Source organism: Puntigrus tetrazona, chromosome 18, assembly GCF_018831695.1.
Source record: "Puntigrus tetrazona isolate hp1 chromosome 18, ASM1883169v1, whole genome shotgun sequence".
NCBI lineage: Eukaryota > Metazoa > Chordata > Actinopteri > Cypriniformes > Cyprinidae > Puntigrus > Puntigrus tetrazona.
This window is the reverse complement of record NC_056716.1, coordinates 15,462,289-15,484,788: the sequence shown is the minus strand read 5'-3', so window position 1 is coordinate 15,484,788 and position 22,500 is coordinate 15,462,289. Positions and strand designations below refer to the sequence as shown.

At 39.1% G+C, this 22,500-nt stretch overlaps 2 protein-coding genes across 4 annotated transcripts in view; one reads left to right on the top strand and one right to left on the bottom strand.

Annotated features, from left to right (window-relative positions):
- abcc8b (ATP-binding cassette, sub-family C (CFTR/MRP), member 8b) overlaps positions 1–994 on the top strand; it is a 26,836-nt gene extending 25,842 nt beyond the window's left edge. The window contains 1 exon segment of the mRNA XM_043264114.1: positions 844–994. Within this exon segment, the coding sequence (XP_043120049.1) occupies positions 844–981 (138 nt within the window). The 3' untranslated portion in view covers positions 982–994.
- A 1,097-nt stretch (positions 995–2,091) lies between these two features.
- Positions 2,092–22,500, bottom strand: part of mob2b (MOB kinase activator 2b) — a 33,357-nt gene continuing 12,948 nt past the window's right edge. Inside the window, exons 1-5 of one of the 3 annotated variants that reach the window (XM_043264688.1) lie at positions 17,623–17,785; positions 6,921–7,081; positions 5,576–5,669; positions 4,559–4,683; positions 2,092–3,427 (exon numbers count right to left, since the gene is read on the bottom strand). In XM_043264688.1, the coding sequence (XP_043120623.1) occupies positions 3,156–3,427; positions 4,559–4,683; positions 5,576–5,669; positions 6,921–7,081; positions 17,623–17,705 (735 nt within the window). In that variant the 5' untranslated portion in view covers positions 17,706–17,785 and the 3' untranslated portion in view covers positions 2,092–3,155. Of the gene's footprint in view, positions 3,428–4,558; positions 4,684–5,575; positions 5,670–6,920; positions 7,082–13,727; positions 13,962–17,622; positions 17,786–22,500 lie in introns of those variants that run through there. The other 2 variants (XM_043264687.1, XM_043264689.1) reach the window with 2 other exon arrangements.

Sequence of the window (22,500 nt, the reverse complement as noted above, 5' to 3'; positions counted from 1 at the left end):
TTCTGAGCCGGGTTGCCAGGTTTTCTCTGCAAAATCCGCTCAATTGCTACTGAAAACTAGCCCAGCTGCTTTTCAGAGAAAATGCATGTTTTTTTTGCCGGGGCTCCCCTGATGAAAGTCGTATTCCAGGGGGGACATGTCACGCTTTTGGGGTTAAACATTAAACACGTCAAGCAGAAAAAGCTTCAAACGTAGCCCAAGTCCTGCAAGGAAACCAAGGACTTGGCAACACTGGATTATATGGAAGTTTATTTCTGCCACTGTATTATAAAACTAAATAATAATTGCAGATGTTATCACAATTTATATCATCCTTATGACTTTTTTCTCACAAAAATTAAATTTTTGTAATGTAATTGGGTCATTTTTTTTAATTGGATAACTTTATCTCATTTATTATCTCATTTATTATATCTCAGTTTTGAGAATATATCTCATAATTCAGACATTTCCCTCATAATTCCCACTCAATAGTTTAATAGTTTTTTTTTTTTCAATGTTGAGTTTATTACTCAATACTTGAGTTTATTATTCTGATAGCAGACTGACTTTCCATAAGTTTAAGGAAATATCTCACAATTCTGACTTCTGCTTGTATGAAATCTTGAGTGTATATACTCTACAGTCTAACTTTACACAAAGAAGATGTGATCAGTTCTAAGCATGCTCTGCTCATCACTCTGAGCTCGTCCCCTAATTCTGCCTTTCCTCGGTGCGTCTCATAATTCAGATTCAGCTCATATCTCATACTTGGCTTTCTCTGAGCGCGGCGGAGCCCAGCTTCCGTAGGGTTTCAGGATGAGTCTGTGATCTGACGGCTGATGTGTGTTTTGTGTCGGACAGCATCGTGTTCACACCATCCTGGGCTCAGACGTGGTGATCGTGATGAAACACGGCGCCATCTTAGAGTACGACCAACCCGACGTCCTGCTGGAGCAGAAGGACAGCGTTTTCTCTGCGTTTGTGCGAGCGGACAAATAAAGTGTTTAATAAAGTGTAAACTCACGTGTGTATGTGTGTGGATTGCGTAATAATAAAGCGACGAGCCTGATGGAGATCTTGACTTGAATGCATGCTGGGAATCAATTACAAATCAACACCTCGGTGGTGTTTGGCTCATTTAGCCCGAGCCGCTCAGTTTCATGCTAATTGCACAGAAGCGGTTGACCCAATAATTAATAATATCTCTGTAATAATAACTCCCTTACCAGTCCAACAAAGAAACATGGGCGTAACTTCTCAGATTTTGCTCCATCATCAGATCTTTCCACCTCTTTATGCTTGTTTTGTGTACAAGTTTAAGTCTTTCGAGCTATAAAACATGACCTGAACAAACCAGCTACAATCCATTACGAGAAAATATCAGACAAAATGACAAGCAGGAAAATAACGGCAGTCCCATTAAGCATTTTTACATATTATAAAGCAACAAGATGGAGATATAAAAGATGCTGATTAGCAAATAAGGTAACACTTTATTTCAATTTAGACATTTTACTAGCAGTAAATGACTTTTAACCTACACGTCAACCAGCAGCCATTAGTAGACTTTATTTTGAAGAGTCCACTACATGCTATCTAGAAACTTATTACAACGCTAAACCTTTACTAACAGTCTACTCCGAGTTAGCAAGTTACTTCTAGTTAGGAGAACGTATAAAGTGGAACATCAAAATAAAGTCTAACTACATATTTTGCATTGTGTGAAATATTTTTAGGTCAAAGAAAAACCGTGAATGCTATTCATTCTGCCTGTGAGCTCACAGCGCTTCCTTCGGCATGGTTTGCCTGTTTCTGTTTTCTGATTGGTGGAGATTTCTTGGCAGATTCATGGGTAATGTAGTTTATTCCAATCAGTAATCCTGCGATTAAAAACACTACTGCAGTTATTTAAAACTAAGGCTTTAACAAAAGCAAACCTAGTTCATTCACATAAAAAAAAAAAAAAGAATGGAATTTTTACTTCTGCAACCTGATTGGCTAATGTGTTTGTTACCATGACAACTAAAACCACTAACAGCACTTTCAAATAATCACGGAATTGCAACGTTTGTGGAAAAAAAAAAAAAAAAAAGACACCACATATAACCGTTTGTGACTTTTAAATATTTTATTAGGTTATAATTTGCAGAGCTTAAAATATTAAATCGCTTTTAACTTAAAGTATTATTAAAATACATAAAACAAAAGCCAGAACTGAGGAGCCCTGAAAAACGTCAACTAAAACCGAAACGAAAAGGAAAAAAGAAAACCAAGAAATAAATTAAATTAAAAGGAAAAGTCTGATCTTCTCGTCGCAACACAAACTCTCTGAACAGTGATGAAGGGAGAACTAAAACATCCGTCGCTCTTTTTCTCGCTCTCTCAGTCGCTCCAAGATAATAATCTTTGCAATCGATACGTAGAGACTTAAGTGTACATTCTTTTCCATTCACGAATCGTCTTTTCGGGATGAGGCTAGACATGATTGCAGGCCGTTTCCAGAGCCTGGCGAGCAGGCGTTCGGGTTCAACAGCAGACAACGCCAATGTCCTTGTCATTCTCCAGGGAGAACGCGTGAAACCCAGGCCCTGGAGCCAAAATGGCCGCCCGAATCAACTCGGCTCTCCTCTACAGTGGTTAACATGCTAATATGCAACACAAGTCTGTCCCATATAAGTAGAGGGCCGGCGTTTTAGAGGATGGGATTGCTATATGATGAGTAAAGTGACACCGAGAGGCTTAAGGGTGAGCAGGTAGCATTGACAGCTCTCTCAGTTCCTGAGTGCAAAAGCCTTGAACACACACACACACACACACACACGCGCGCAGACGCGCACGCACGCACACACACCCCTTTTACCCTATAAAAATGAAAAAGAAACCTTTATACCGTACACAAGGACCGGGCCGACACCCTTACGAAACCAAGAGAGGGGAAACTGCAAAGACGAGGGAAGACGCCAAAGAAAGGAGGAAACCGAAGCGTGGTCGGGTTGTTCTTGGTTAAAGGGTTAGACGGCCGCGTCTGAGGTCATTCGGCGAGAGGCCTGGCTGAGCGCTCCTTACACTGGGTCCTAAAGAGAGCAATGTTCGGGAGGGTGGAGAAGGTCTGTGAGTCCCAGCAGTCCTTCTGAACCCCGGCTTGGCAGGTCCGAGACGCAGCGGCGCCGGACTCATCTCTCCGTCACGTGGTTCTGTGGCTGAGGAGGCAGAGGAGTGCACAGGGCCTCCGTCAGATCGTCCATCATGGACGTCTCCTTGGGGTCCATCAGATTGAATTCCCTTATAAAAACCATGAAGTGCGTGTAGAGTGTGTTTAGGTGTCCGTGCAGGTCCATGGCCACCGTCTCCTTGTAGTGGGACCAGTAGATGTGGGCCAGGACGTGGAAGAGATACCTGCAGATTTTCTTCACCAGCGAGTCGAAGGTGTTGGGGAACTCTTTACCTGCGGATGAGCAGAGAAACATCGGCCAATCCGATAAATCAGTGACGTTTCAGTGACGAAAACACTCTGAAAATTATTCCATAACTGGACCATTTAAAACATGTGGATATTTAGTACGATTTTCAGGATCATTAAAAACCACGTGATCCTTCAGAAATCGCTCTAATACGCTGATAATGATAAAGACATGTTCCTGATTATTACTGATGTCATAAAAAGTTATAATCTTACAAATACAGAATGATTAATTATAGAATAAGTATAGCAACAATATTCAGATGTTCCTGAAAGTCATTCAATTGAATTCATATTTATTGCGCTTTTAAATATACATATGATTTTAAAGCAGAAAAAGCACGTTTCTATGTTATTATTAAGATTCATAAAATATAAAGCGGTTTTTGATTTTTCATACCAATGAAAATACTTCTAAAGCATTCTCTTAAGCATCAACTTTTCCGAAAAAAAATAAAAAATCTTAAAATGAAAAGCTGTTAATTATTTTACAGATCTATAATTTTGATCTATATTTTGTAGGGCTGGACGATTAATCACAAAGTAATTAAAACATAAATAAATAATCGACTTTGAAATATTGATTATATGTATTATCCTGTTAATACTCTTCTCTTAAAAGCATACCAGTGTTTTCGGTGCTAGATTACCATTGCAAGTTATTCAATTTATACACCTTTTTTTATTATGAAACTTGCTTTTTTACATTAAAACCTCAAAACAAGTGACACCATAAGATTGTGTTTATGTTTAATTTCAGCTGTTCAAAAACTCCATATATCGTTCGTGTTTCCTTCAGTTATTTTAAAAATGGCAAAGATAAGGCACTCTCTTTCACTTGACGTTCAATTGAATCCCGTCTTGTCAATAAACAACAAAAAATAAGACAAATAATTAGCATTGACTTAACAGAAAAGAATAAATACTGGAATAAATGTATGTGTTTTTATATGTTTTAGGTAATTTATGAACTAATTAGGTAGTTTTTTTTTTTTTTTAGAATTTGTTTACCTGCTTTCAAATAAACAACAGAAGTGACTTTATTATTTAAGACTATACTTAGACTAAAAGTGGTGTGGTTAGTTCATGCACCAGCAGGAGGCGGCAGAGGCTCACCGTATTTGGTGGGAAAGATGTCTTCATCGGTCACCAGCTTCTGGACGGAGCTCATGACGAAATCCACGTACTGCGGCGCTGTGCATTTCGTCTTCTTCCCTTTTTCATCATACCAGTAGTACGTCCTGAGAGACGGATGTAGACGTCAGAACCCACTTCTAGAAGTACAGCGTCGGCGTTTCTCTTCGTTTTAAACATCACGGCATTTCTACCTGCTTTCTTTACTTCGCTGGTTCTAACGGGACTTGCACTGATTTTAATGGAAGCTATGATGGTGTATAACTATAATGGTGGCTTATCAAAACCAATCCTAATGGAATAGTCTTCAAAACGGGTCATTTACTTTTTCACATTCTCCATTAAAATCCCTTGATGATGTACGATGTGCTGGAATCTGACGAAAAATAACTGAGTAACACGTTTGAAATCAACAGAAATGGCGTTTTCTGAAGTTTCCGTATCGAGATTGCATCGTTTCCTCCACTTCCTTTTTTAATATTAATTATTATAATCAATAATCACATTACAGACGCTTTGTGCTTTATCCTTGTTATTAAAAATAAGAACAGATGCACAAAAACAACAGTAGAAGAAACAAGAAAAAAAACTAATGGGCATAATGCATTACTTTTATTTCATTTCGCATCTAAAGAGAAGCATTCAAGAAAAACTAATTTGGCCACTCAAATTATTACTCAGCACATTAAACACAGCTCACTTGTTTTTTCTCAAAAAAAAAAAAAATAAATAATAAAATAAAATAATATATATATATATATATATATATATATATATATATATATATATATATATATATATATATTTAAAATTAAAATAATAAAATAAATATATATAATTTATTTACACCCTTTCTTAATTTTTATTACTTTTTTTTTTTTTTTTTTTTAACTATACATGAAATAAAGTGGAGGTTGAGTGCAGGTCGTGACCTCATCCCGGGGTCGTGACCCCCGAGCGCCTGCTGGCTCAATCGTGGATAGGAGTAGAGACACTCACGTATTGCAGGCGGTCATGGCCGGACACGTGTCTCCCGTGCAGAACTCTGAGATTGTGCTGTACTGCAGGTTGATGAGATTGAAGAACGTCGTGGCTGGAGAAACACACACACACACACACACACACACACACACACACACACACACACACGAATCAATCACACGAGGAAGGATACACATTTCACTGCTTGTCACCGTCTCTTTAATAAGCGAGCAGAGATGAAGTTCTCCTTTCATGTTTGTATATGCATAATAAACAGTAGATGTAAGTGTACATACATATATATATATACATACATATATATATATATATATATATATATATATATATATATATATATATATATATATATATCATGTGACATGTATTTTTGATCAAATAACTGCAGCTTTGGAGAAATATATTACACTTATATCCTAAATATATTGTATGAAATCCACTCAACGATTACCAGAGGAGACGGCCGTGAGCTTCCAGAGAAACGGCTTCGATTAACCATAAAAGGCAGGGATTTGGTTTAACAAGCGCTTGTGGAATTCGAAAGTGTATTGAAGTTTCCTAAATTAAGCCATACTTTGTGTTTTCTTTCCAGATAAAATGGAGGGAAACGCAAACAATGGTGTGATTCGAGGCTCTGGAATGCCACTGATTTATCAAACGGTTATATAACACCGAGGTGAAATCATGCATTCCCTCGGATGTTTGCAAAACACACCTAGTAACTAGACATAACACCGCAGCAGACGCTCGGGGTCAAGGGTCAGCCGCCCGCCAGATTCACAACAACCGACTTCACGCAACGCGAGAAGATCAGATCTAAACTCGGGGACTTTTTATTCGCATTTTTTTTCTTATCATAGGAATCTTAGAAACGCACAGGAAAGAAAGTGTACTACTGATTCAGTTCAGATCACTTGTTGACTTTTAAAGTGCCGCGTGCAGCGTATAACACAGCTCTAAGTGAATAAAAACATGCGTTAAATCTGAACCCGCGTGTATGTGTGTAAAGATATCGTCTCTCAAATCCGAGTCGTTTTTAGAACGAGTCTTTTCAGGTTGGTCTGAATGAAAATGCAGATTCATTCTTCACCACTAGGTGTCGCTTTCATAGCGTTAAACGCCACTTTAATGAAATCATTCCATCGCCAGAGGAAAAAGCAATAACTGAACGAATCGTTTGGGAGTCGTTGAGCAAATAGGGTAAAAATAAATGCACAACGAAAGTGTTTTTGACCTTGCGTGCATCTCAACCGAAACAGCGACCGTTCATAACCCATAACAGGGGCGCTTTAAAAGCAACGGAAACCGTGTGTTGTGGTCTATATATGTGATGCTAGTCACTTACTGTTGCTAGCGAGCCATTCGTTCAGGTCGATCTCTCTCGGCAAAACCACCAGCTCCTTGAGGTCGAAGTCGACGACTCTTACTTTGGTGTATTCTGCATCCAGGTAATGTTTCTTCTCCTCGGTGGGCGGCTTCTTTCCGTTGGGCTTCCCTTTGCCCTTCCTGTGAAGACGAGAGAAAACGCCGCTTACAACTTGCATAGTAAAACTGACTACATTCACTAGAAGTTTTTACGTGAGCACATACAGACACCTCGTGTGTCACGGAAAACTACGCCACACTCTGCGCACATCCATTTTTTCCGCTGCAGGTTCGCTCAGTGAACAGAGCTCTGTAATTAGCCTAGCAGACCACAGACATCCAGGCTTTTCCTTCCACGGCTATTTTTAGCCGAGGCGGGTTCTATTACCATCGGCCCCGCGCCCCGCTCCCGGCCTCAACATCAAACACCCGCTAATACAGTAAGAACTACACGAACTACAAGAACACTTGTGACGGGAGACGTCTGTGAATCAAGCTTTCATACACGACCTCAAACTTGACACGACGGAGCAGTTCTGTTCATACCAGTTACTTTCAAAAAGTTCAACTACTATAATAACCAGCACAATAATAGTAAGAACTTTTTGGGGTCTTTTGGATGTGCATAACCTCTCTTAAAATGTTGACATGAAAAAAAATTGAATCGAACTGAATTATTCTATCTGATAATTAACTGGTTATTGAATCAAATATTTTTTTAGTCTGATGAAAATACTGCAACCATGTAAATACTATTGTACAGATATTTATTACGTTTTGGGCCAAGTGCATCCAGAAATATTTTTTCCAGTGCATCAATAATAATAATAATAATAATAATAATAATAATGCTGTGCAACAACTAATGGTGATTATTCACATCTATCATAAATGTTTGATGTTCATAATACATGTACTTTGTATAAACATGCATGTGTATATTTAAGAAAAAAAACATTTAATTTAGAATTATATGAATATAAATACATGCATGCAAATGCATATATATATATATATATATATATATATATATATATATATAGTATGTGTATCTTTAGATATACACAGCACATACACATATATTATTTATATATAAACACAAATTTATTTGGATGTGATGATCATTTCCCAGCACTAATAATGATGATAATAAATATTAACAGGAACATTATTATTATTATTACCCAGAATGAATATACTATATATATTAATATATTATAACTAGGTTAGTAGGTTAATGTTAGGAGATGAGTGATGATATTGTCATACATACACATACTGTATCAGCAAGACAATAACATAAAACCTTTGACTTTGAGAGCAGTGTGATTGAGCTCATCTCATCTCCGAGATCAGGACGGAGAAAGTAAACAGGTCTCGTATCTTAGTTTGCTGTTTTTTTCCTAAAGCATGGCCGTCCAATAACAGCAGCGTGATATAAAGCCGTGTCTGTGTCCGGCTGAAAGGACAGACCGCTCCGCTCTTTAGACAGCTGCTCCCATGTTGTTTGACTCCGGGGCCCGGGGCCAGCTCAGGCTCTCCACACAGAGAGAGGCCTTGTTGCTTTAATGAAGAGGCTGTCCAGCGCTGCTAAACACACAGAGACCACAGACACAGCTGCCAGCTGCCCACACACTAAACACACACACACACACACACACACACACACACACACACCAGTGCCAAACACAAACACTGATATACACACACACACACACACACACACACACACACACACACACACACACCAGTGCCAAACACAAACACTGATACACACACACACACACACACACCAGTGCCAAACACAAACACTGATACACACACACACACACACACACACACACACACACACACACACACACACACACCAGTGCCAAACACAAACACTGATACACACACACACACACACACACACACCAGTGCCAAACACAAACACTGATATACACACACACACACACGCACGCACACACACACACACACACACACCAGTGCCAAACACAAACACTGAAAAAGTCACATGTCAAAGTCATCTAGTTATTCAAATGAAGTTCTTAGCGATGCGTATGACTGACCAAACATTACGTTTTAATATATTTACGGTAGAAAATTGACAAAAACCAGAAGAGAGACACGAATCACTGGGACTCGATGTGTTCCTGTCTCTCGCTCTCCTGTGATCGAGGCTCAGGTTTATCAACCGATCTTCCCTCTGTTTCTAAAGTCAGTCTTCTTGGACTCTTTTGTTCCTTTTCAGGGCATGCAGACGAACTGTTCCTGATTCCTGGAAAAGCATGGCACTGGATCCAGGAAGTGTCCTCTGGAAAGTGACTGTGTTTAATGGTGCGTTTCATCTCGAGCGGCTCATAGTGACCGTTTGTGGACAATCACCGAGAGAGAGAAGAGTATCAGAACCCTTCAAGATTAACCACATCCATTATAAAGGGTTTTTTTCTCTTTCTCTAACATAATTATTATATATATTTAAATACATGTACGATATAGATATATTTTAAAGGATTCATTTATAACATACATTTTACATAAAGCCAAGTAAAACATTATATTTTGCAAATATTTATATACATAATAAATATTCACAGAACACATTTTTGTATACGATTAATCTTTTGACAGCCCTAATTAATATACACACAAAATTTTATATATATATTTAATTTATTAATTGATTGATTGATTGATTTTATACTACCAAACTTTGTATCTTAATTTGTATCTTTCAAATGCATTTGAGCTTCTAAAAAGGTCACATGTAAGCTTTTATTTTGTGGAATAACTGCTAAAATTCTTTTCACTTTTACAGAAATGTTGGAAGTTGTGCAAACGGGTAAAAGGTCATCCAAGGCATAAAACTCTCAAACGTTCACACAGCGATGCACGTTATTATCAGCTAGATTGCAACTTTATACTGAAAGTTAGAAGTCTTTGTGTTTTAAAGGTGTTGTGAGGCAATTGTTGGCTCTTGCAGCTCAAGTATTTGATTCTACCAACGAGTGAAGCCCCATTCGGGGTTTCCAGAATGAGATATTGCATTTATTTCTTAAAAGCGGCGTTTCTTTTTAAACGACACATTGCTCTTGTTCTGTGTTCAAGCACATCTGTCTGACATTCATGCGACGCTCCAAGAGACACCGAAACAAAGGACGATTGAAACACTCCAACAACTGGAAGTCCAAAGCCCACGAGAACATCTGCAGCCGTTCTCAGAACAACTGTCCAGTGCTTGAAGAATCCCAATCTAGAACCACAGATTCCCTTCAGATCCCGCCGTAAACGTCCCGCTTCAAGCCAGATTCACACGCACAAAGACAAACACGATCAAAACATACAGAAAAAGAAAATGAACTAAGAAAAATGACATATATGTGCACTACAAAGCGCATGCATGCATGACCTGCTCTTTTTTTTAAACACAAAAAAACTAGAGAATAACTGACCATGTATTTATGGTATTTTTAGTTCAGTCGCCTCGCCATTTCCTGCATTCATATACTGTACAGATCAAAGGCTGCCTGCATTCCTTGGAGATTATAGCAGAAGTTTCTTCATTCCTGCTCTTCCAGACCACGATAACATCTCGACTGCTCCTGCTCCTCATGGAAGAAGCTCTGAAACACTCAACATCTGCTGGCTTTTAACAAAAAAAACGGTGCAACAAACTACTTCCCACTAACGGACCACAATCCCTCACACGGTAGGGCTGTGCGATATTTATTGTCTGCAATAATTTCGTTTTAAAACCTTCGTTTCAACAACGTCCAATCTAAAAGATTACCCTACAGAGCACACGCATCCATGAAGTGAAGCAGTCTATTAAAATACCCTCACGATCACAAAATCTGAGAAAAGGTATTTATTTTAACCTCATAACGTTATTTTTCCTTCAAATATGATTCTGATTTTATACAACGAGTGACTTTTTAGACACTATTATGCCAGTTTTGGTTTATTTCTCCAACAAAAGCACGATGATGGCGTTTGGTTCTTTAATACAAATCAACCGTTTGATTCGGTTCAATCTTCACGGCACATAATGCAAACTAAAAATTACGTTGGATGCATTTAACCATTCGATGTCCCAAACGTCGTCTAATTTGTACCGACTGAATAAACTGATTCGAAGGAAGCTCACTTCAAGGTAAATATCAATTGGAAAAGTTTATTTCTGTCAATGTCAAGGTCCACGGTAGTCTTTAAGATATCGCCACAATAACACACTCAGCAAAATATTATTCAAATTCCAGAAAATATGGAAAATATACAACGCGGTCAATAATTGCAGACAGAAAGCAATTATTCCAAAGGCTGACCGCGCCATTAGACCAAGTGTTAAACACACGGACAGTAACAACAGTCAGTTATCACAGATGACCGCTCCGTGTGGTCTGACTGCGTTTCCCTCCATTTATGGTTAATAACACGGGGAAGACTTCGGACTCTGGCACGTTTCTCTCAGCCGTTGCCGTTGTTTTCAGGAAAAAGTCGAACGTTGCAATAGACGCTTCAGCTTGATCGCTGCGCCCAACTTCCTCCCCGGGGTCACGATCTAACAATGAACTACAGACTCCCGAAAGAAAACGTAAATGCAGAGATGTAGATCGCGGACAGACACTGAGTCTGAGAAAAGCGTTTCTGACGCTCTTCACGGGGGCGAGATACGATCAGAGCCCGGTGTCGCTGTCAGGCGCTGCAACGTGAAAAAGTTTGTGCAATAATAGGAACGTTTGACTGGGCGGGAATCGAGCCTATTTTTATTCTCAGGGCATGTTCTCTGGCAAATACTCAGAAGCTACATGCCTAGTCCATTATGGGCGAGACGCGCTGAAAAACATTCCACTGACTCGCTGACGCATTTTCCTACGTCCAGAGTCGAGACGGAGATAAAACACATTCCGTGCTTTATTAATGCATTCTGCAAAAGCATGCTATTTGACTCTAAAACGGCAGCGTTCGATGCACAGACTGTAAATGCTTTTACATAAACCAAGCAGAATCTCAAATATTTCAGCTATTTGAAAAGCATGAGAATCCTGACCTTCGGGTTCAGAGGAAGGCGTCACGTGTAAACCTGACTGAGAAAAGCATGCCTTAAATCCCAAATTAATAAGCAAATATCGTAATGGGCGTGAAAGAAGAACGCTAAGTGGGTCAATCCTCTCTGTGACGAGACCGAAAAGGCAAAGTCAAACCTCTTCAGACGCTGATCCCACCTAAAACACATCAGCGAAGTTGAGCCGCGGCCGATACGAACCGAGCTGACTCCAGACCGGAGCCGCCGCCGATGCTCCGGGCCCCGAAAGTGCCATTTAAAAGACTATTATAGAAACATCAAATTAGTCCTTTCTCTGAAAAGCCACAGTCTGTGGGAACGCAGGAACGCCAAGACTGTTTTTCAAGAGACTAAAATTAGATCAGCGTGAGGCCGGTGCTACAGCATGCAGCTAGAAGAGAGCAAGGCTTCATTTCTCCTGCAAAGCTGCGCAATAAATCAGTCATCGTGGCGTCATAATGATGTCTTTCTACAGTGCGAACTAACTCTAGCTTACTAATAAATAAATATAGACACACACACACACACACACACACACACACACACACACACATATATATATATATATGATTAAACATCTTGGTTGCAACTACACTCTTCTCACAGACATGCTGCAAACATCAAGTCAGCAACTTTACACATTAATTTTTCAAGTGTGCAACAATAAGTTGACTGTAAAGAGAAAACACAAGCATAACAGACAGCCATGGCCACGGTATTCTCTAAAAACCCCCACCAACGCGCTGCATGTGATGCGAGAGCGAGACTCCGTTAAATGATTAACCGACAGACAGGAAGAGCTCTCTTCTTTCAGCCGGTCGCTTTCCAGCTCAGCTGAGGCCAGCGGACGACCTCGGACCCCGAGCCAGACTCTACACCTCATTCACTCATTCACTGAACGGCCTGAGCATCAACCAACAATCTGGACGCGTCTCAAAAGATACCGCGCTGCCTACCTAGACAGCATCCTGGGGACAGCGTCCATGTGCATATGATATCTCGCACGCAGAGGGGCCCGAACGTCTCAAACCAAATCAATGCTAGCATTTATTAGAATTCTGGAAATTAGTCTTTGCATAAAACACACACACACCAGGAAAAAAGAAGACAATGTCAACAATAAGTATTCATACTTTTGATAACAGGACAAATGACTAAATACATTAAAAAATAAAAACTATTACAAATATATTGATTGCTCAACGCATCATTTCTGCACCATTTAACACTTTCAGTCTACAATTAAATAAAGCGAAGCGTGCAAAGAAAGCATTTAATATTATTCCAAAACATCATTTCCACTAACGTAAAATCTCACATTAACTTGCTTAACTTGTTGCTTTTTGTTTTATTAAAAACAAACTAAAACTCGGAACAACTTGAACGCGTGCATTTGACAGCAGCAGGTCCTCTCATCACTTACATGAGCACATCTCTCTCAAAACCGCTCTAACTTTCTAAAGCGCTTTCTTGGGGCGACTTCTTTATGAAGCGCGTTACGGAGCCTAAAAATACCGGCGCAGCTTTCGGTCCACTGACACAGAAATAACCCGCTGGCCGGCACAATTCAGTCTAATAATAACCTTTCTATACGAGGTATATCGTTAGAGCTCGAAGAAACCTGGCGAACAGCAGACCCCGCGCGCGACAGAGCTGACTGGAGCTCCTTCCAGCGCGACGAGAACGAGAGAGAGAGAGAAACCACACGGACAACGATACCTCAGCACTTTGCCGACCGCCTGAAGCACCATTTTACAGCTTAATCCGTTTTTGGGGGGTCTCTGCGCGAGCGCGCCGTCATCTCCGACCATGTTTCCAGGCGCGCGCTCCGAACGCGTTCATGGACTCCGGGTCTGAGGAGCGCTCTGCTGGGCTTCTCCTGAGCTTCTCCTGGGCTTCTCCTGCACGGGAACTTCTGGCCAATCGCAGAGCAGACGGGAGGAGCCAAGGAACGCAAGAGACCTCGTGCAAACGACAAGGTGCTCGATCCGGGTCCAGTAGAACCCGAGCACGCCGAGGAACACGCTCAAGTATGCGTCTATACACGTAGCTGAATATTCACAGCTCTCTCCTCAATGGAAACCTCATTTTTCTAAGAATAAAACATTTTTACTAAACCGAATTTATTAATCTATCTATTTGCATTGCAATGCATTTTGCCTGCCATTTTGATCACAATTAATACATTTATATCTAGAATTTAGATAAATGAATACATTCGAGTACACGTCTTAGGAGTAGGCTATATATTGTTTCAGTAACAAGTATTAAAACTACTTCCAAAAAAAAAAAAAAAAAAATAAATATATATATATATATATATATATATATATATATATATATATATATATATATATATATATATATATATATATATATATATATATATATATTTATTTAATTAAAACGTTTAAACTAGTTGCTAGGGCAACATGTATAATTTTATTTAGTTTCTAAATGTAGCTAACAATTAAAACTTGAACAAAAAATATGGCATGATTGCAAAAACTTCAATTGAAGTTTAATTTAAATTTAACTAGTGCTGACAAATTATTAATTGCACTGAAAATAAGTGTTTTTGTTCACATAATATGCATGTTTACCGTGCATATTTATTATGATATATAAACGCAAACACTTGTATGCGTATATAAGAAAAATGTGTAATGAGTATAAATATATGTAAAATACATCTAAATATTTGTTTTCAAAATAAGCTGTATGTGTGTGCATATATGCATATACACACACAAACACACACACAGGCATATACATAATTAATGTACATAGTGCACATCCATATATTATGTATATACATTTTTTTTGGATACAATTAATCATGATTATTTTTTGACAGCATATCATTTTAACTGAATAATAAAGGTGCTGTATGGAAGTTTCTGACTTCTCTAAAGCCAAAAAAAAAAAAAAATGTTTATAGATATTTACGTTACGTTGCTATTTCTCAAAAAATGAATTTTTAGATTTTAGATTTCAGGATGGAACTGCAGTACTCATTTCAAAACTTGAATTCAATGCTCAATTCAATACTCATTACAATTCATTTCAGTACTAGCCGTCAATATTACTATTATCTGTAGGATCCTGCCCACTTCCAGTTGTAGAAAAACACAGTGTACTGCTGTTAAATAATCATGTTATGCTTACATAGCTGTTAGCTGAAAAATGAAAGCTATAGCCGGTAATTCTACTCTAAAGCGTGCAATCTGTTGCGAAACGTATTTGCAGTATGCTTTTCATTCGCTAGCTGTCAATCATACATACTGCACCTTTACCTTTTTGTTAAAGGTGCAGTATGTATGATTGACAGCTAGCTATGACACTATGACGCTCCATCAATTGCACCGATACGGTCATAAAATCAACGCATTAGATGAAGAATGAACAAAAGTTTTTTTCCCCCACTTTTTAAATACTTCTATACTGATTACAGTGAAGCAATTCATGTTACGACAATGTCATTTACAGAGGAACATCCGGCTGGAATTTTCCTGCCGAGCTGGAAGGCATGTTCAGACTCGACACTGGAAAGCTAGAAGGGCCGGTCTGGCCCCGGGACTAGTATTTTAGTCCTCTAACAGCATGCCAAGAAAGACAAGCACATGCTAGAGACTCGCAGCCTCTCTGGCTCCATGCACGGGCCCTCTTTAGCTTTTCTGCTAATATATAAAATAAAAATAAGCACGCATACCCTCTATATTTATATGTACAGTATATGCATAGTAGTCACCGGCGTACACGGACGTCAGCTTATTTTTAGGCATCCATGAAGCATATAAACGAAGGTCAAAATGCTAAAAGTGTTCGGCGCGGTTAATATACTGGCTGCTTCTTTCAATCCAAACACTAGCGTCAGCCTTCAATTATTACTGCATAAGCCTTAAAAGGTCAGCCTGAAATAAATGCTGGTTAAAGAGAGTGGAAAAAGTGCTTTCTAAACCGAGGCGCGGACGTCAGGTTGTAGGTGGGAGTGATGAAATAATGAGGCCTGTGTGAGCGCCGAGTCTTTACAGGCTGCGTTTGTCCAGGAGGGCAAAAAAAAACCCCAGGGGCGTGGAGGCAGACAGAGGATGCTTTCATTGCCTCTACAGGTGAGAGAAAAATGAAAGAGCAGCGTACGACAGCAGTGACGCAAACGTGGAGATGGAGAGTGTTTTCTTAGTCAACTCAATGCTGTAGGAACTTAAGATAAGCACCTGCTTTTATTTTACCTCAGAGTAATCTATCTTGAATGGAATATACACACATATATATATATAATCACACAGAAGTTACTTCAAACTGAGAAGCTTTCTGTTGGTCAGTGCAACAAATTCTCTTGAACAACCGCTGTAAAACTGTGCAGAGTTTTGCCATACTCGGGGCCCATACTCGGGGCCCATACTCGGGGCCCATACTCGGGGCCCATACTCGGGGCCCATACTCGGGGCCCATACTGGGGCCCATACTGGGGCCCATACTGGGCCCATACTGGGGCCCATACTGGGGCCCATACTCGGGGCCCATACTCGGGGCCCATACTCGGGGCCCATACTCGCTTTCATGAAATAACTTTTACCTGTGTTCTGAACTAGGGTTGCGTGACATAGCCAAAAATATTGTTTATATATTTTTTCTTTTCAAATCAGATTTATATTTGTATTTATATTTATCAGAATATTAATATATTTTCTAATTTATTCTTGAGAACACATGCAACTTTAATTTATTTGTTCACAATTAAACTCCACAGAACAACACGCCTTTAAATTTAGCATCCCATGGAATCCATTTGCCATTATCCTAAATTCTGTTTCCAATTGATTTTTTTTTGTTTTTCTGTGTTTTACGATTTCATTCTAATGCTTAATTAAAAATGGTGTCCAATGAAATTAATCAAATAAAACTACAATCATTTATTTACAACAAAACACTGAATTAATTTATTGTCGAAAGGGGCATCACATTAGAACTGTATAAATTAAATATAAATTAAATGCATTCATTAAAACATTGGTGAATAGTATCTTGGCTGTACGACCTTGAAAATAACAATTTGTACTTTAAGAAATACAGTTTAGTTTACAATAGCAATATATTTCATTCATAGTTATAAAGTAAACTGAACTTTATTATGGTGGTTTGCGGTATTGTTTATTCTGAACCAACATTTTTGTAACTTATTTACTCCATTAATCATGGATCATTGTAGCCACGGCTCTCAAACAGGGAGTATATTCAGCTCACATGACACTCAAGGACCAATGGCGTCTTGAAATAACTCCCCTTTGAAATACATGTTTATATACTGCCAGGTATAAATAAGCTTTGAAAGCTTGACAGTAATAACCTGCCCTGCTGGGACAGTCTGTCAAACCGTCTGTCAAAAGTCTGTCATATTGATGTAGAATAAGGCCACGCAAAATATGAGCTTAAAATATAGGCACGCTATTTACTAACTAGTTTGCAGTGAGGACTAGTCAGTATACTAAAGAGTTACCCAACTCCCTCATTAACAGGTCGAGGTTGAGTCCATCTGAGCTGATCCCAGAAACGTGTCGATCTCCATATACCAATATATTAATAGTTTGATTGCCTCCGAAGAAGCGAGTACCTGTTAAAGAGCATCCAGAGAAGACTGTGAGGGTTTTCGAGGCTCTCTGAATCAACCGCCGGATCGTCTTCGGCTGTCGCCATTTAAGAGCCTCTCAGAGCTTTCCTCGCAACATTAACAACCAAACAAACCGACTTCAACACGTCCGCACCCAGCTGTACGTGCACGGGCTGAAACGAGCTGAAGTGAGGCCTGGGCTTTCTGGATAAGTTCCCCTCTCATCTGCTGCTACTGATAAGCATGCACTTGACCGGAGACGTCAACATATAACCATTAATGGACAGCAATATGCATCCTGGGAACGAAAGTCACATTGAAAATCTGCACTTTGAACTCCGGAGCTAATGTTTGTGTCACATTAAGCGTTATATAAAGCCTCGGGAGTGCTGTGGGAACATTCAGGGCTTGAAGTTGTTCTTCTGAGGGCTTGTACTTTCACTGCTTCCTGTTCCTTGTGAAAAAGAACAACAGGAATGTGCCGAAGCATTGTTTGGCCTCCGACGAGCCATTTCCCCGAGTCGAGAAATGAAAAAAAGACTGCTTTTCTGTGTTTATGTGCTTCCTCTGAGCCTTTCTGTTCAATGCCAAGCCATGAGTGCCTTCCTCGAACATCACGGACTGCTATACGAGTCTGCTCACCTAGACTAAACTAAAATACTTTAGATGCTGCTGATCATGTACGAACATTTATCATCACCACATGATGCGCAAAAAGCATTTTTTGGACACTTGCATCATACTTAGACTCTAAAACTAAACCAAAACCGATGCGTTTATGTAGTAAAAACTATTTACAAGATACTACCTTTTAAAGTCTACGTTTATTTATTATATACATCAAGGATGCAGTAATTTGTTCAAAAGACACATTTGTAATGTTACAAACTATGTCCGTTTTATATAAATGCAGTTCTTTTGAACTTTCTATTCATCTGTGAATTTTTAAAAATAAAATGCATCACAATTTTTACTAATGCATTGGGCAGCACAATTGTTTTCTATAATATTACAAATATTAATAATAATAAGAAATGATTTCTGAAGGATTGTGTGAATCCTGCTGATGCTGAAAATATAGATTTGATCACATAATTGAAATAACATTTTAACGGATATACTCATAGAAACCATTCACTTTAAATTGTGAAACATTTTAAAAATACGCTAAAATATTTTCAGTCAAATAATTGCAGCCTTGGTGCACACAGTAGTAAATGAACGAGCGGCCCCGTGCTTTACTTCCTAACAGAAAGGACTCTTATCAGAGCATCACCTGTGGCTCTCTGGCTACAAGAACATCACGTTCCTCAAGTCACAGGTCGCTCTCACGTCTCTGAGAGAAACTGACACCGAAGCACTGAAAGCTCAACACAGAGCTGGAAGAATTACTTGAGACGGAGAAAACAGAAGTGTAAAAAAAGAACGTTTCCTGCAGAGATCTCTCAGGTCGCTGGCGGCTCATCAGAGGATCTCAAAAAGTAAAGTTACGCAACCGTCTGATAACGGCAGGGTCCTGCGGCGCAGCGGCTAAACAATGGCCAAGCAGGAGATACGTGTGCAATCACACACACTAAAGAGTTTTCGTTCTATTCTTTTAGACGTAGAAGTAACACAACGACAAAAAAGTGGGTATTAATGAACAGCGGAGCCGTGGTTTCGGTTTCGTCCGAGAGTCTAATGTGTATTTACTGAGAGAAACAATCCAATTAAAAGCATTAATCTCATCATTCACCCAAAGTGCGCTTAATTATTCAATGTAGTGCACTACAAAATCCTAAAAAGTAGATTAGTGTGATTGCAGATAATGTGCTCTTAAATGAACTAAAAGGCCACTTAAGTGCACTTGAAAAGACTGCTTCTGAATACGTTTAAGTACTCTTCATAAGTGCATTGTATTGATGTCAAATTAAAATACATTTGGTAACGCTTTTCTCTCAAACTACTAATTTGCTGTTTATTGATAGCCAGCGCGGACGTCGTTGAGTAGGATTATAGGGGCGTAGCCATTAACATGTTTAATCAGCACTAATAAACGGCTAATATTCAAGCTAATAAGCAATAAAACAAAGAGTTACATTTTAAGTCAATGTTTTAATACTAACTCACTAAAGCACATGTAAAGTATTTGGTTATAATTTTTTATGTAGCATTCATTTAGTTTAATACAAGTACAGCATTTAAACTATATCGTTTGTTACAAAGTCATTTAAATACGGAAGAGCAAATCTCAGTAGAAATTACTTGCATATTTAGAAAAAAATATTTTAGTTGATCATAAACGCTTGTCGGTACATTCAGCAGTAACGTTAACCATATTTCAAAAGAAAACAGAACGATGAAATTAAACGCATTCTGAAGTATTAATTACGTTAATTATTTTCATTTCACTGTAATCAACCAATAAGTTCAGTTCACACTTTCACAGCACATTGCCTCCACAAGAAGTCGTCTTTCTAAAAGTGTCTTTATGAAAAGCGAAACGTCTCTCAAACATCACGGCCCGGCGCGTCTGCTTTCTGAGCCACAATCCATTTCCCTTTCATTAGCGTTTCATTAGCCACTAATTGCGAGCGAGGCTGACTGATCCGAGACGGAAATAGACCGGGCCTTCTCTTCAGCCAGGCTCTCTTTCTGGAGCAGAGGTGTGGACTCCGTCAGCTCCACCCAGACCAGCCCGCGCTATAAAACCAAACGCTGCAGCTTTTAGCTCGTGCCACTCGACTCGGCCGGAGAGAGTCACGCTGGGAAACGCTAGAAGACGATCTGAACGTGACTTTAATCAAGAGATCAATCGAATCCACAACACCTCCATCTCGTTCCCAGTTTACCACGCTTCCTAAAACACAGCCATGCTAATGAATCCCACCCTGGAAAACAACAGAGGATTTGAGATGAACACACACACACACACACTTTTTATGTTTAATGGGGTTTTAGGTAGGCGTAATGTTTTTCTACTGTACAAACTGTATTTTCTATCTCCCTTAATCTCACAGAAAACCTTCTGCATTTTTAGATTTTCAAAAAGGGACGTTGGGTCCCCATAACGTTACAAATACCAGGTACACACACACACACACACACACACACACAGAAGCAAGAAATAAACCCTAGATAGGGGACACACCCGCTCCTAACCCACAGCGGAAGAGATAAAGGTGGCCTTTCAGCAACACTTTGCTTTCTTGAAAATACACTACAAACACAACGTTTTATTATATAACATTAAAATATGCACTGCTTGTGGATCGAAGTGATCAATTAGAGCATATTAGAGCATATTTCCGATCATTTCCTCTCATATATAACACACAGGAAAACCAAAGCCTTGTCTGAAAGCATGAGGCGGTGGTTTAGAGATCAACACGTCAGTGTTTCAGCTCCATCTGCTGGATCCGAGCAGAATCATTCAACACAACCTTCAGCACTTCCGTGTTACACAACACACCGTCCCACAATGCAGTGCACAAGCTGACCTTCCCCTTCAGAGGTGACAAACGAAAGCAGATGATCCTAACTAATCACACCGCTTTTTTTATTTAGCGGTTTTTTTTAGACAAAATTACACTTAAAAGGGAAATTGTTGTTCCAAGAAAAGAATTGATAAAAACCAAAAAAACAAAAACAGCATTTGTATTTTTTTAGTTACTTAATGTAACATTTCAAATGATATTAACTTTAAATGATTATGATATATAGTAATTAATTATATTTTGACATTGCATTCAAAATACGTTTATGTAAATTATTATTATTATTATTATTATTATTATTATTATTATTATTATTATTATTATTAATATCTATTATTATTAATATTGTAAATATTATTATTATTATTATTATTATTATTATTATTATTATTATTATTATTGTAAATATCATTGTAAATATTATTGTTATTATTATTATTGTAATTATATTATTATTGTAATTATCGTTGTAAATATCATTGTAAATATCATTATTATTATTATTATTATGCCGTCCAATGGTACAAAAGCCTGTTTCCGCCACTAAATAAAAAAAAAGTTATTGTGACTTTATATCTCACAATTCTGACTTTAAAACTCGCTATTGTGAGTTTGTTTCTCAGTATTGTACATTTATATGCAATTCTGACTTTTTTCTCCTCTCAATTGCAAGATCGTATCTCACAACTCTGATTCACAACTACACTTTGAGACACTGGTCTCACACACACACACACACACACACACACACACACACACACACACACACACACACACACACACACACACACACACACACACACACACACACACACACACACACACACACAATGACCAGAGCTGATCCTGGCTCTTGGGTCGGATTTCACTTTGCCTGACATTTCAATACAAGAAAATCCAAGCACAATGCCAGCCGCGAGCGAGTCACTGCGGCGTCTGCGGGAGAACGTGTGAATGATCTAGTTATCCTAATCGGTGGCATTTACTCTCTCGATGGCGCACAGCTGAAGGTCGTTCGTCGAAAGCAAAGCAGCGATCTGGGAGCGCGCGGCGGCGTCAGAGGCCTTTGAAGCTGCGCAAACCGAGCCGCTCGTGAACAGCGTGTTGTGAAAGAGCGAAGGCTAATGACCTCCCGTGCCCCGTCGCCAGCCAATCAGCAGCCTCGCAGCTCCTCTCCGGCAGGCGGCTGAGGGAAAAGCACAAGAGACTGCGGGCATGAGCTGAGCCTGAACACGGCGTCTCTGCATGCCCGGGCGGAGCGAGGCTTTTACACCGCTCTCACACGCATACTTGTGTTTAGCATCTATATTATTACATATTACAGATAACATCTCCACATGGGCTGGAATGACATCTCAAAGCATCTCCAAAAAGCAAAAAATATGTATCAAAACGATACGGTTCA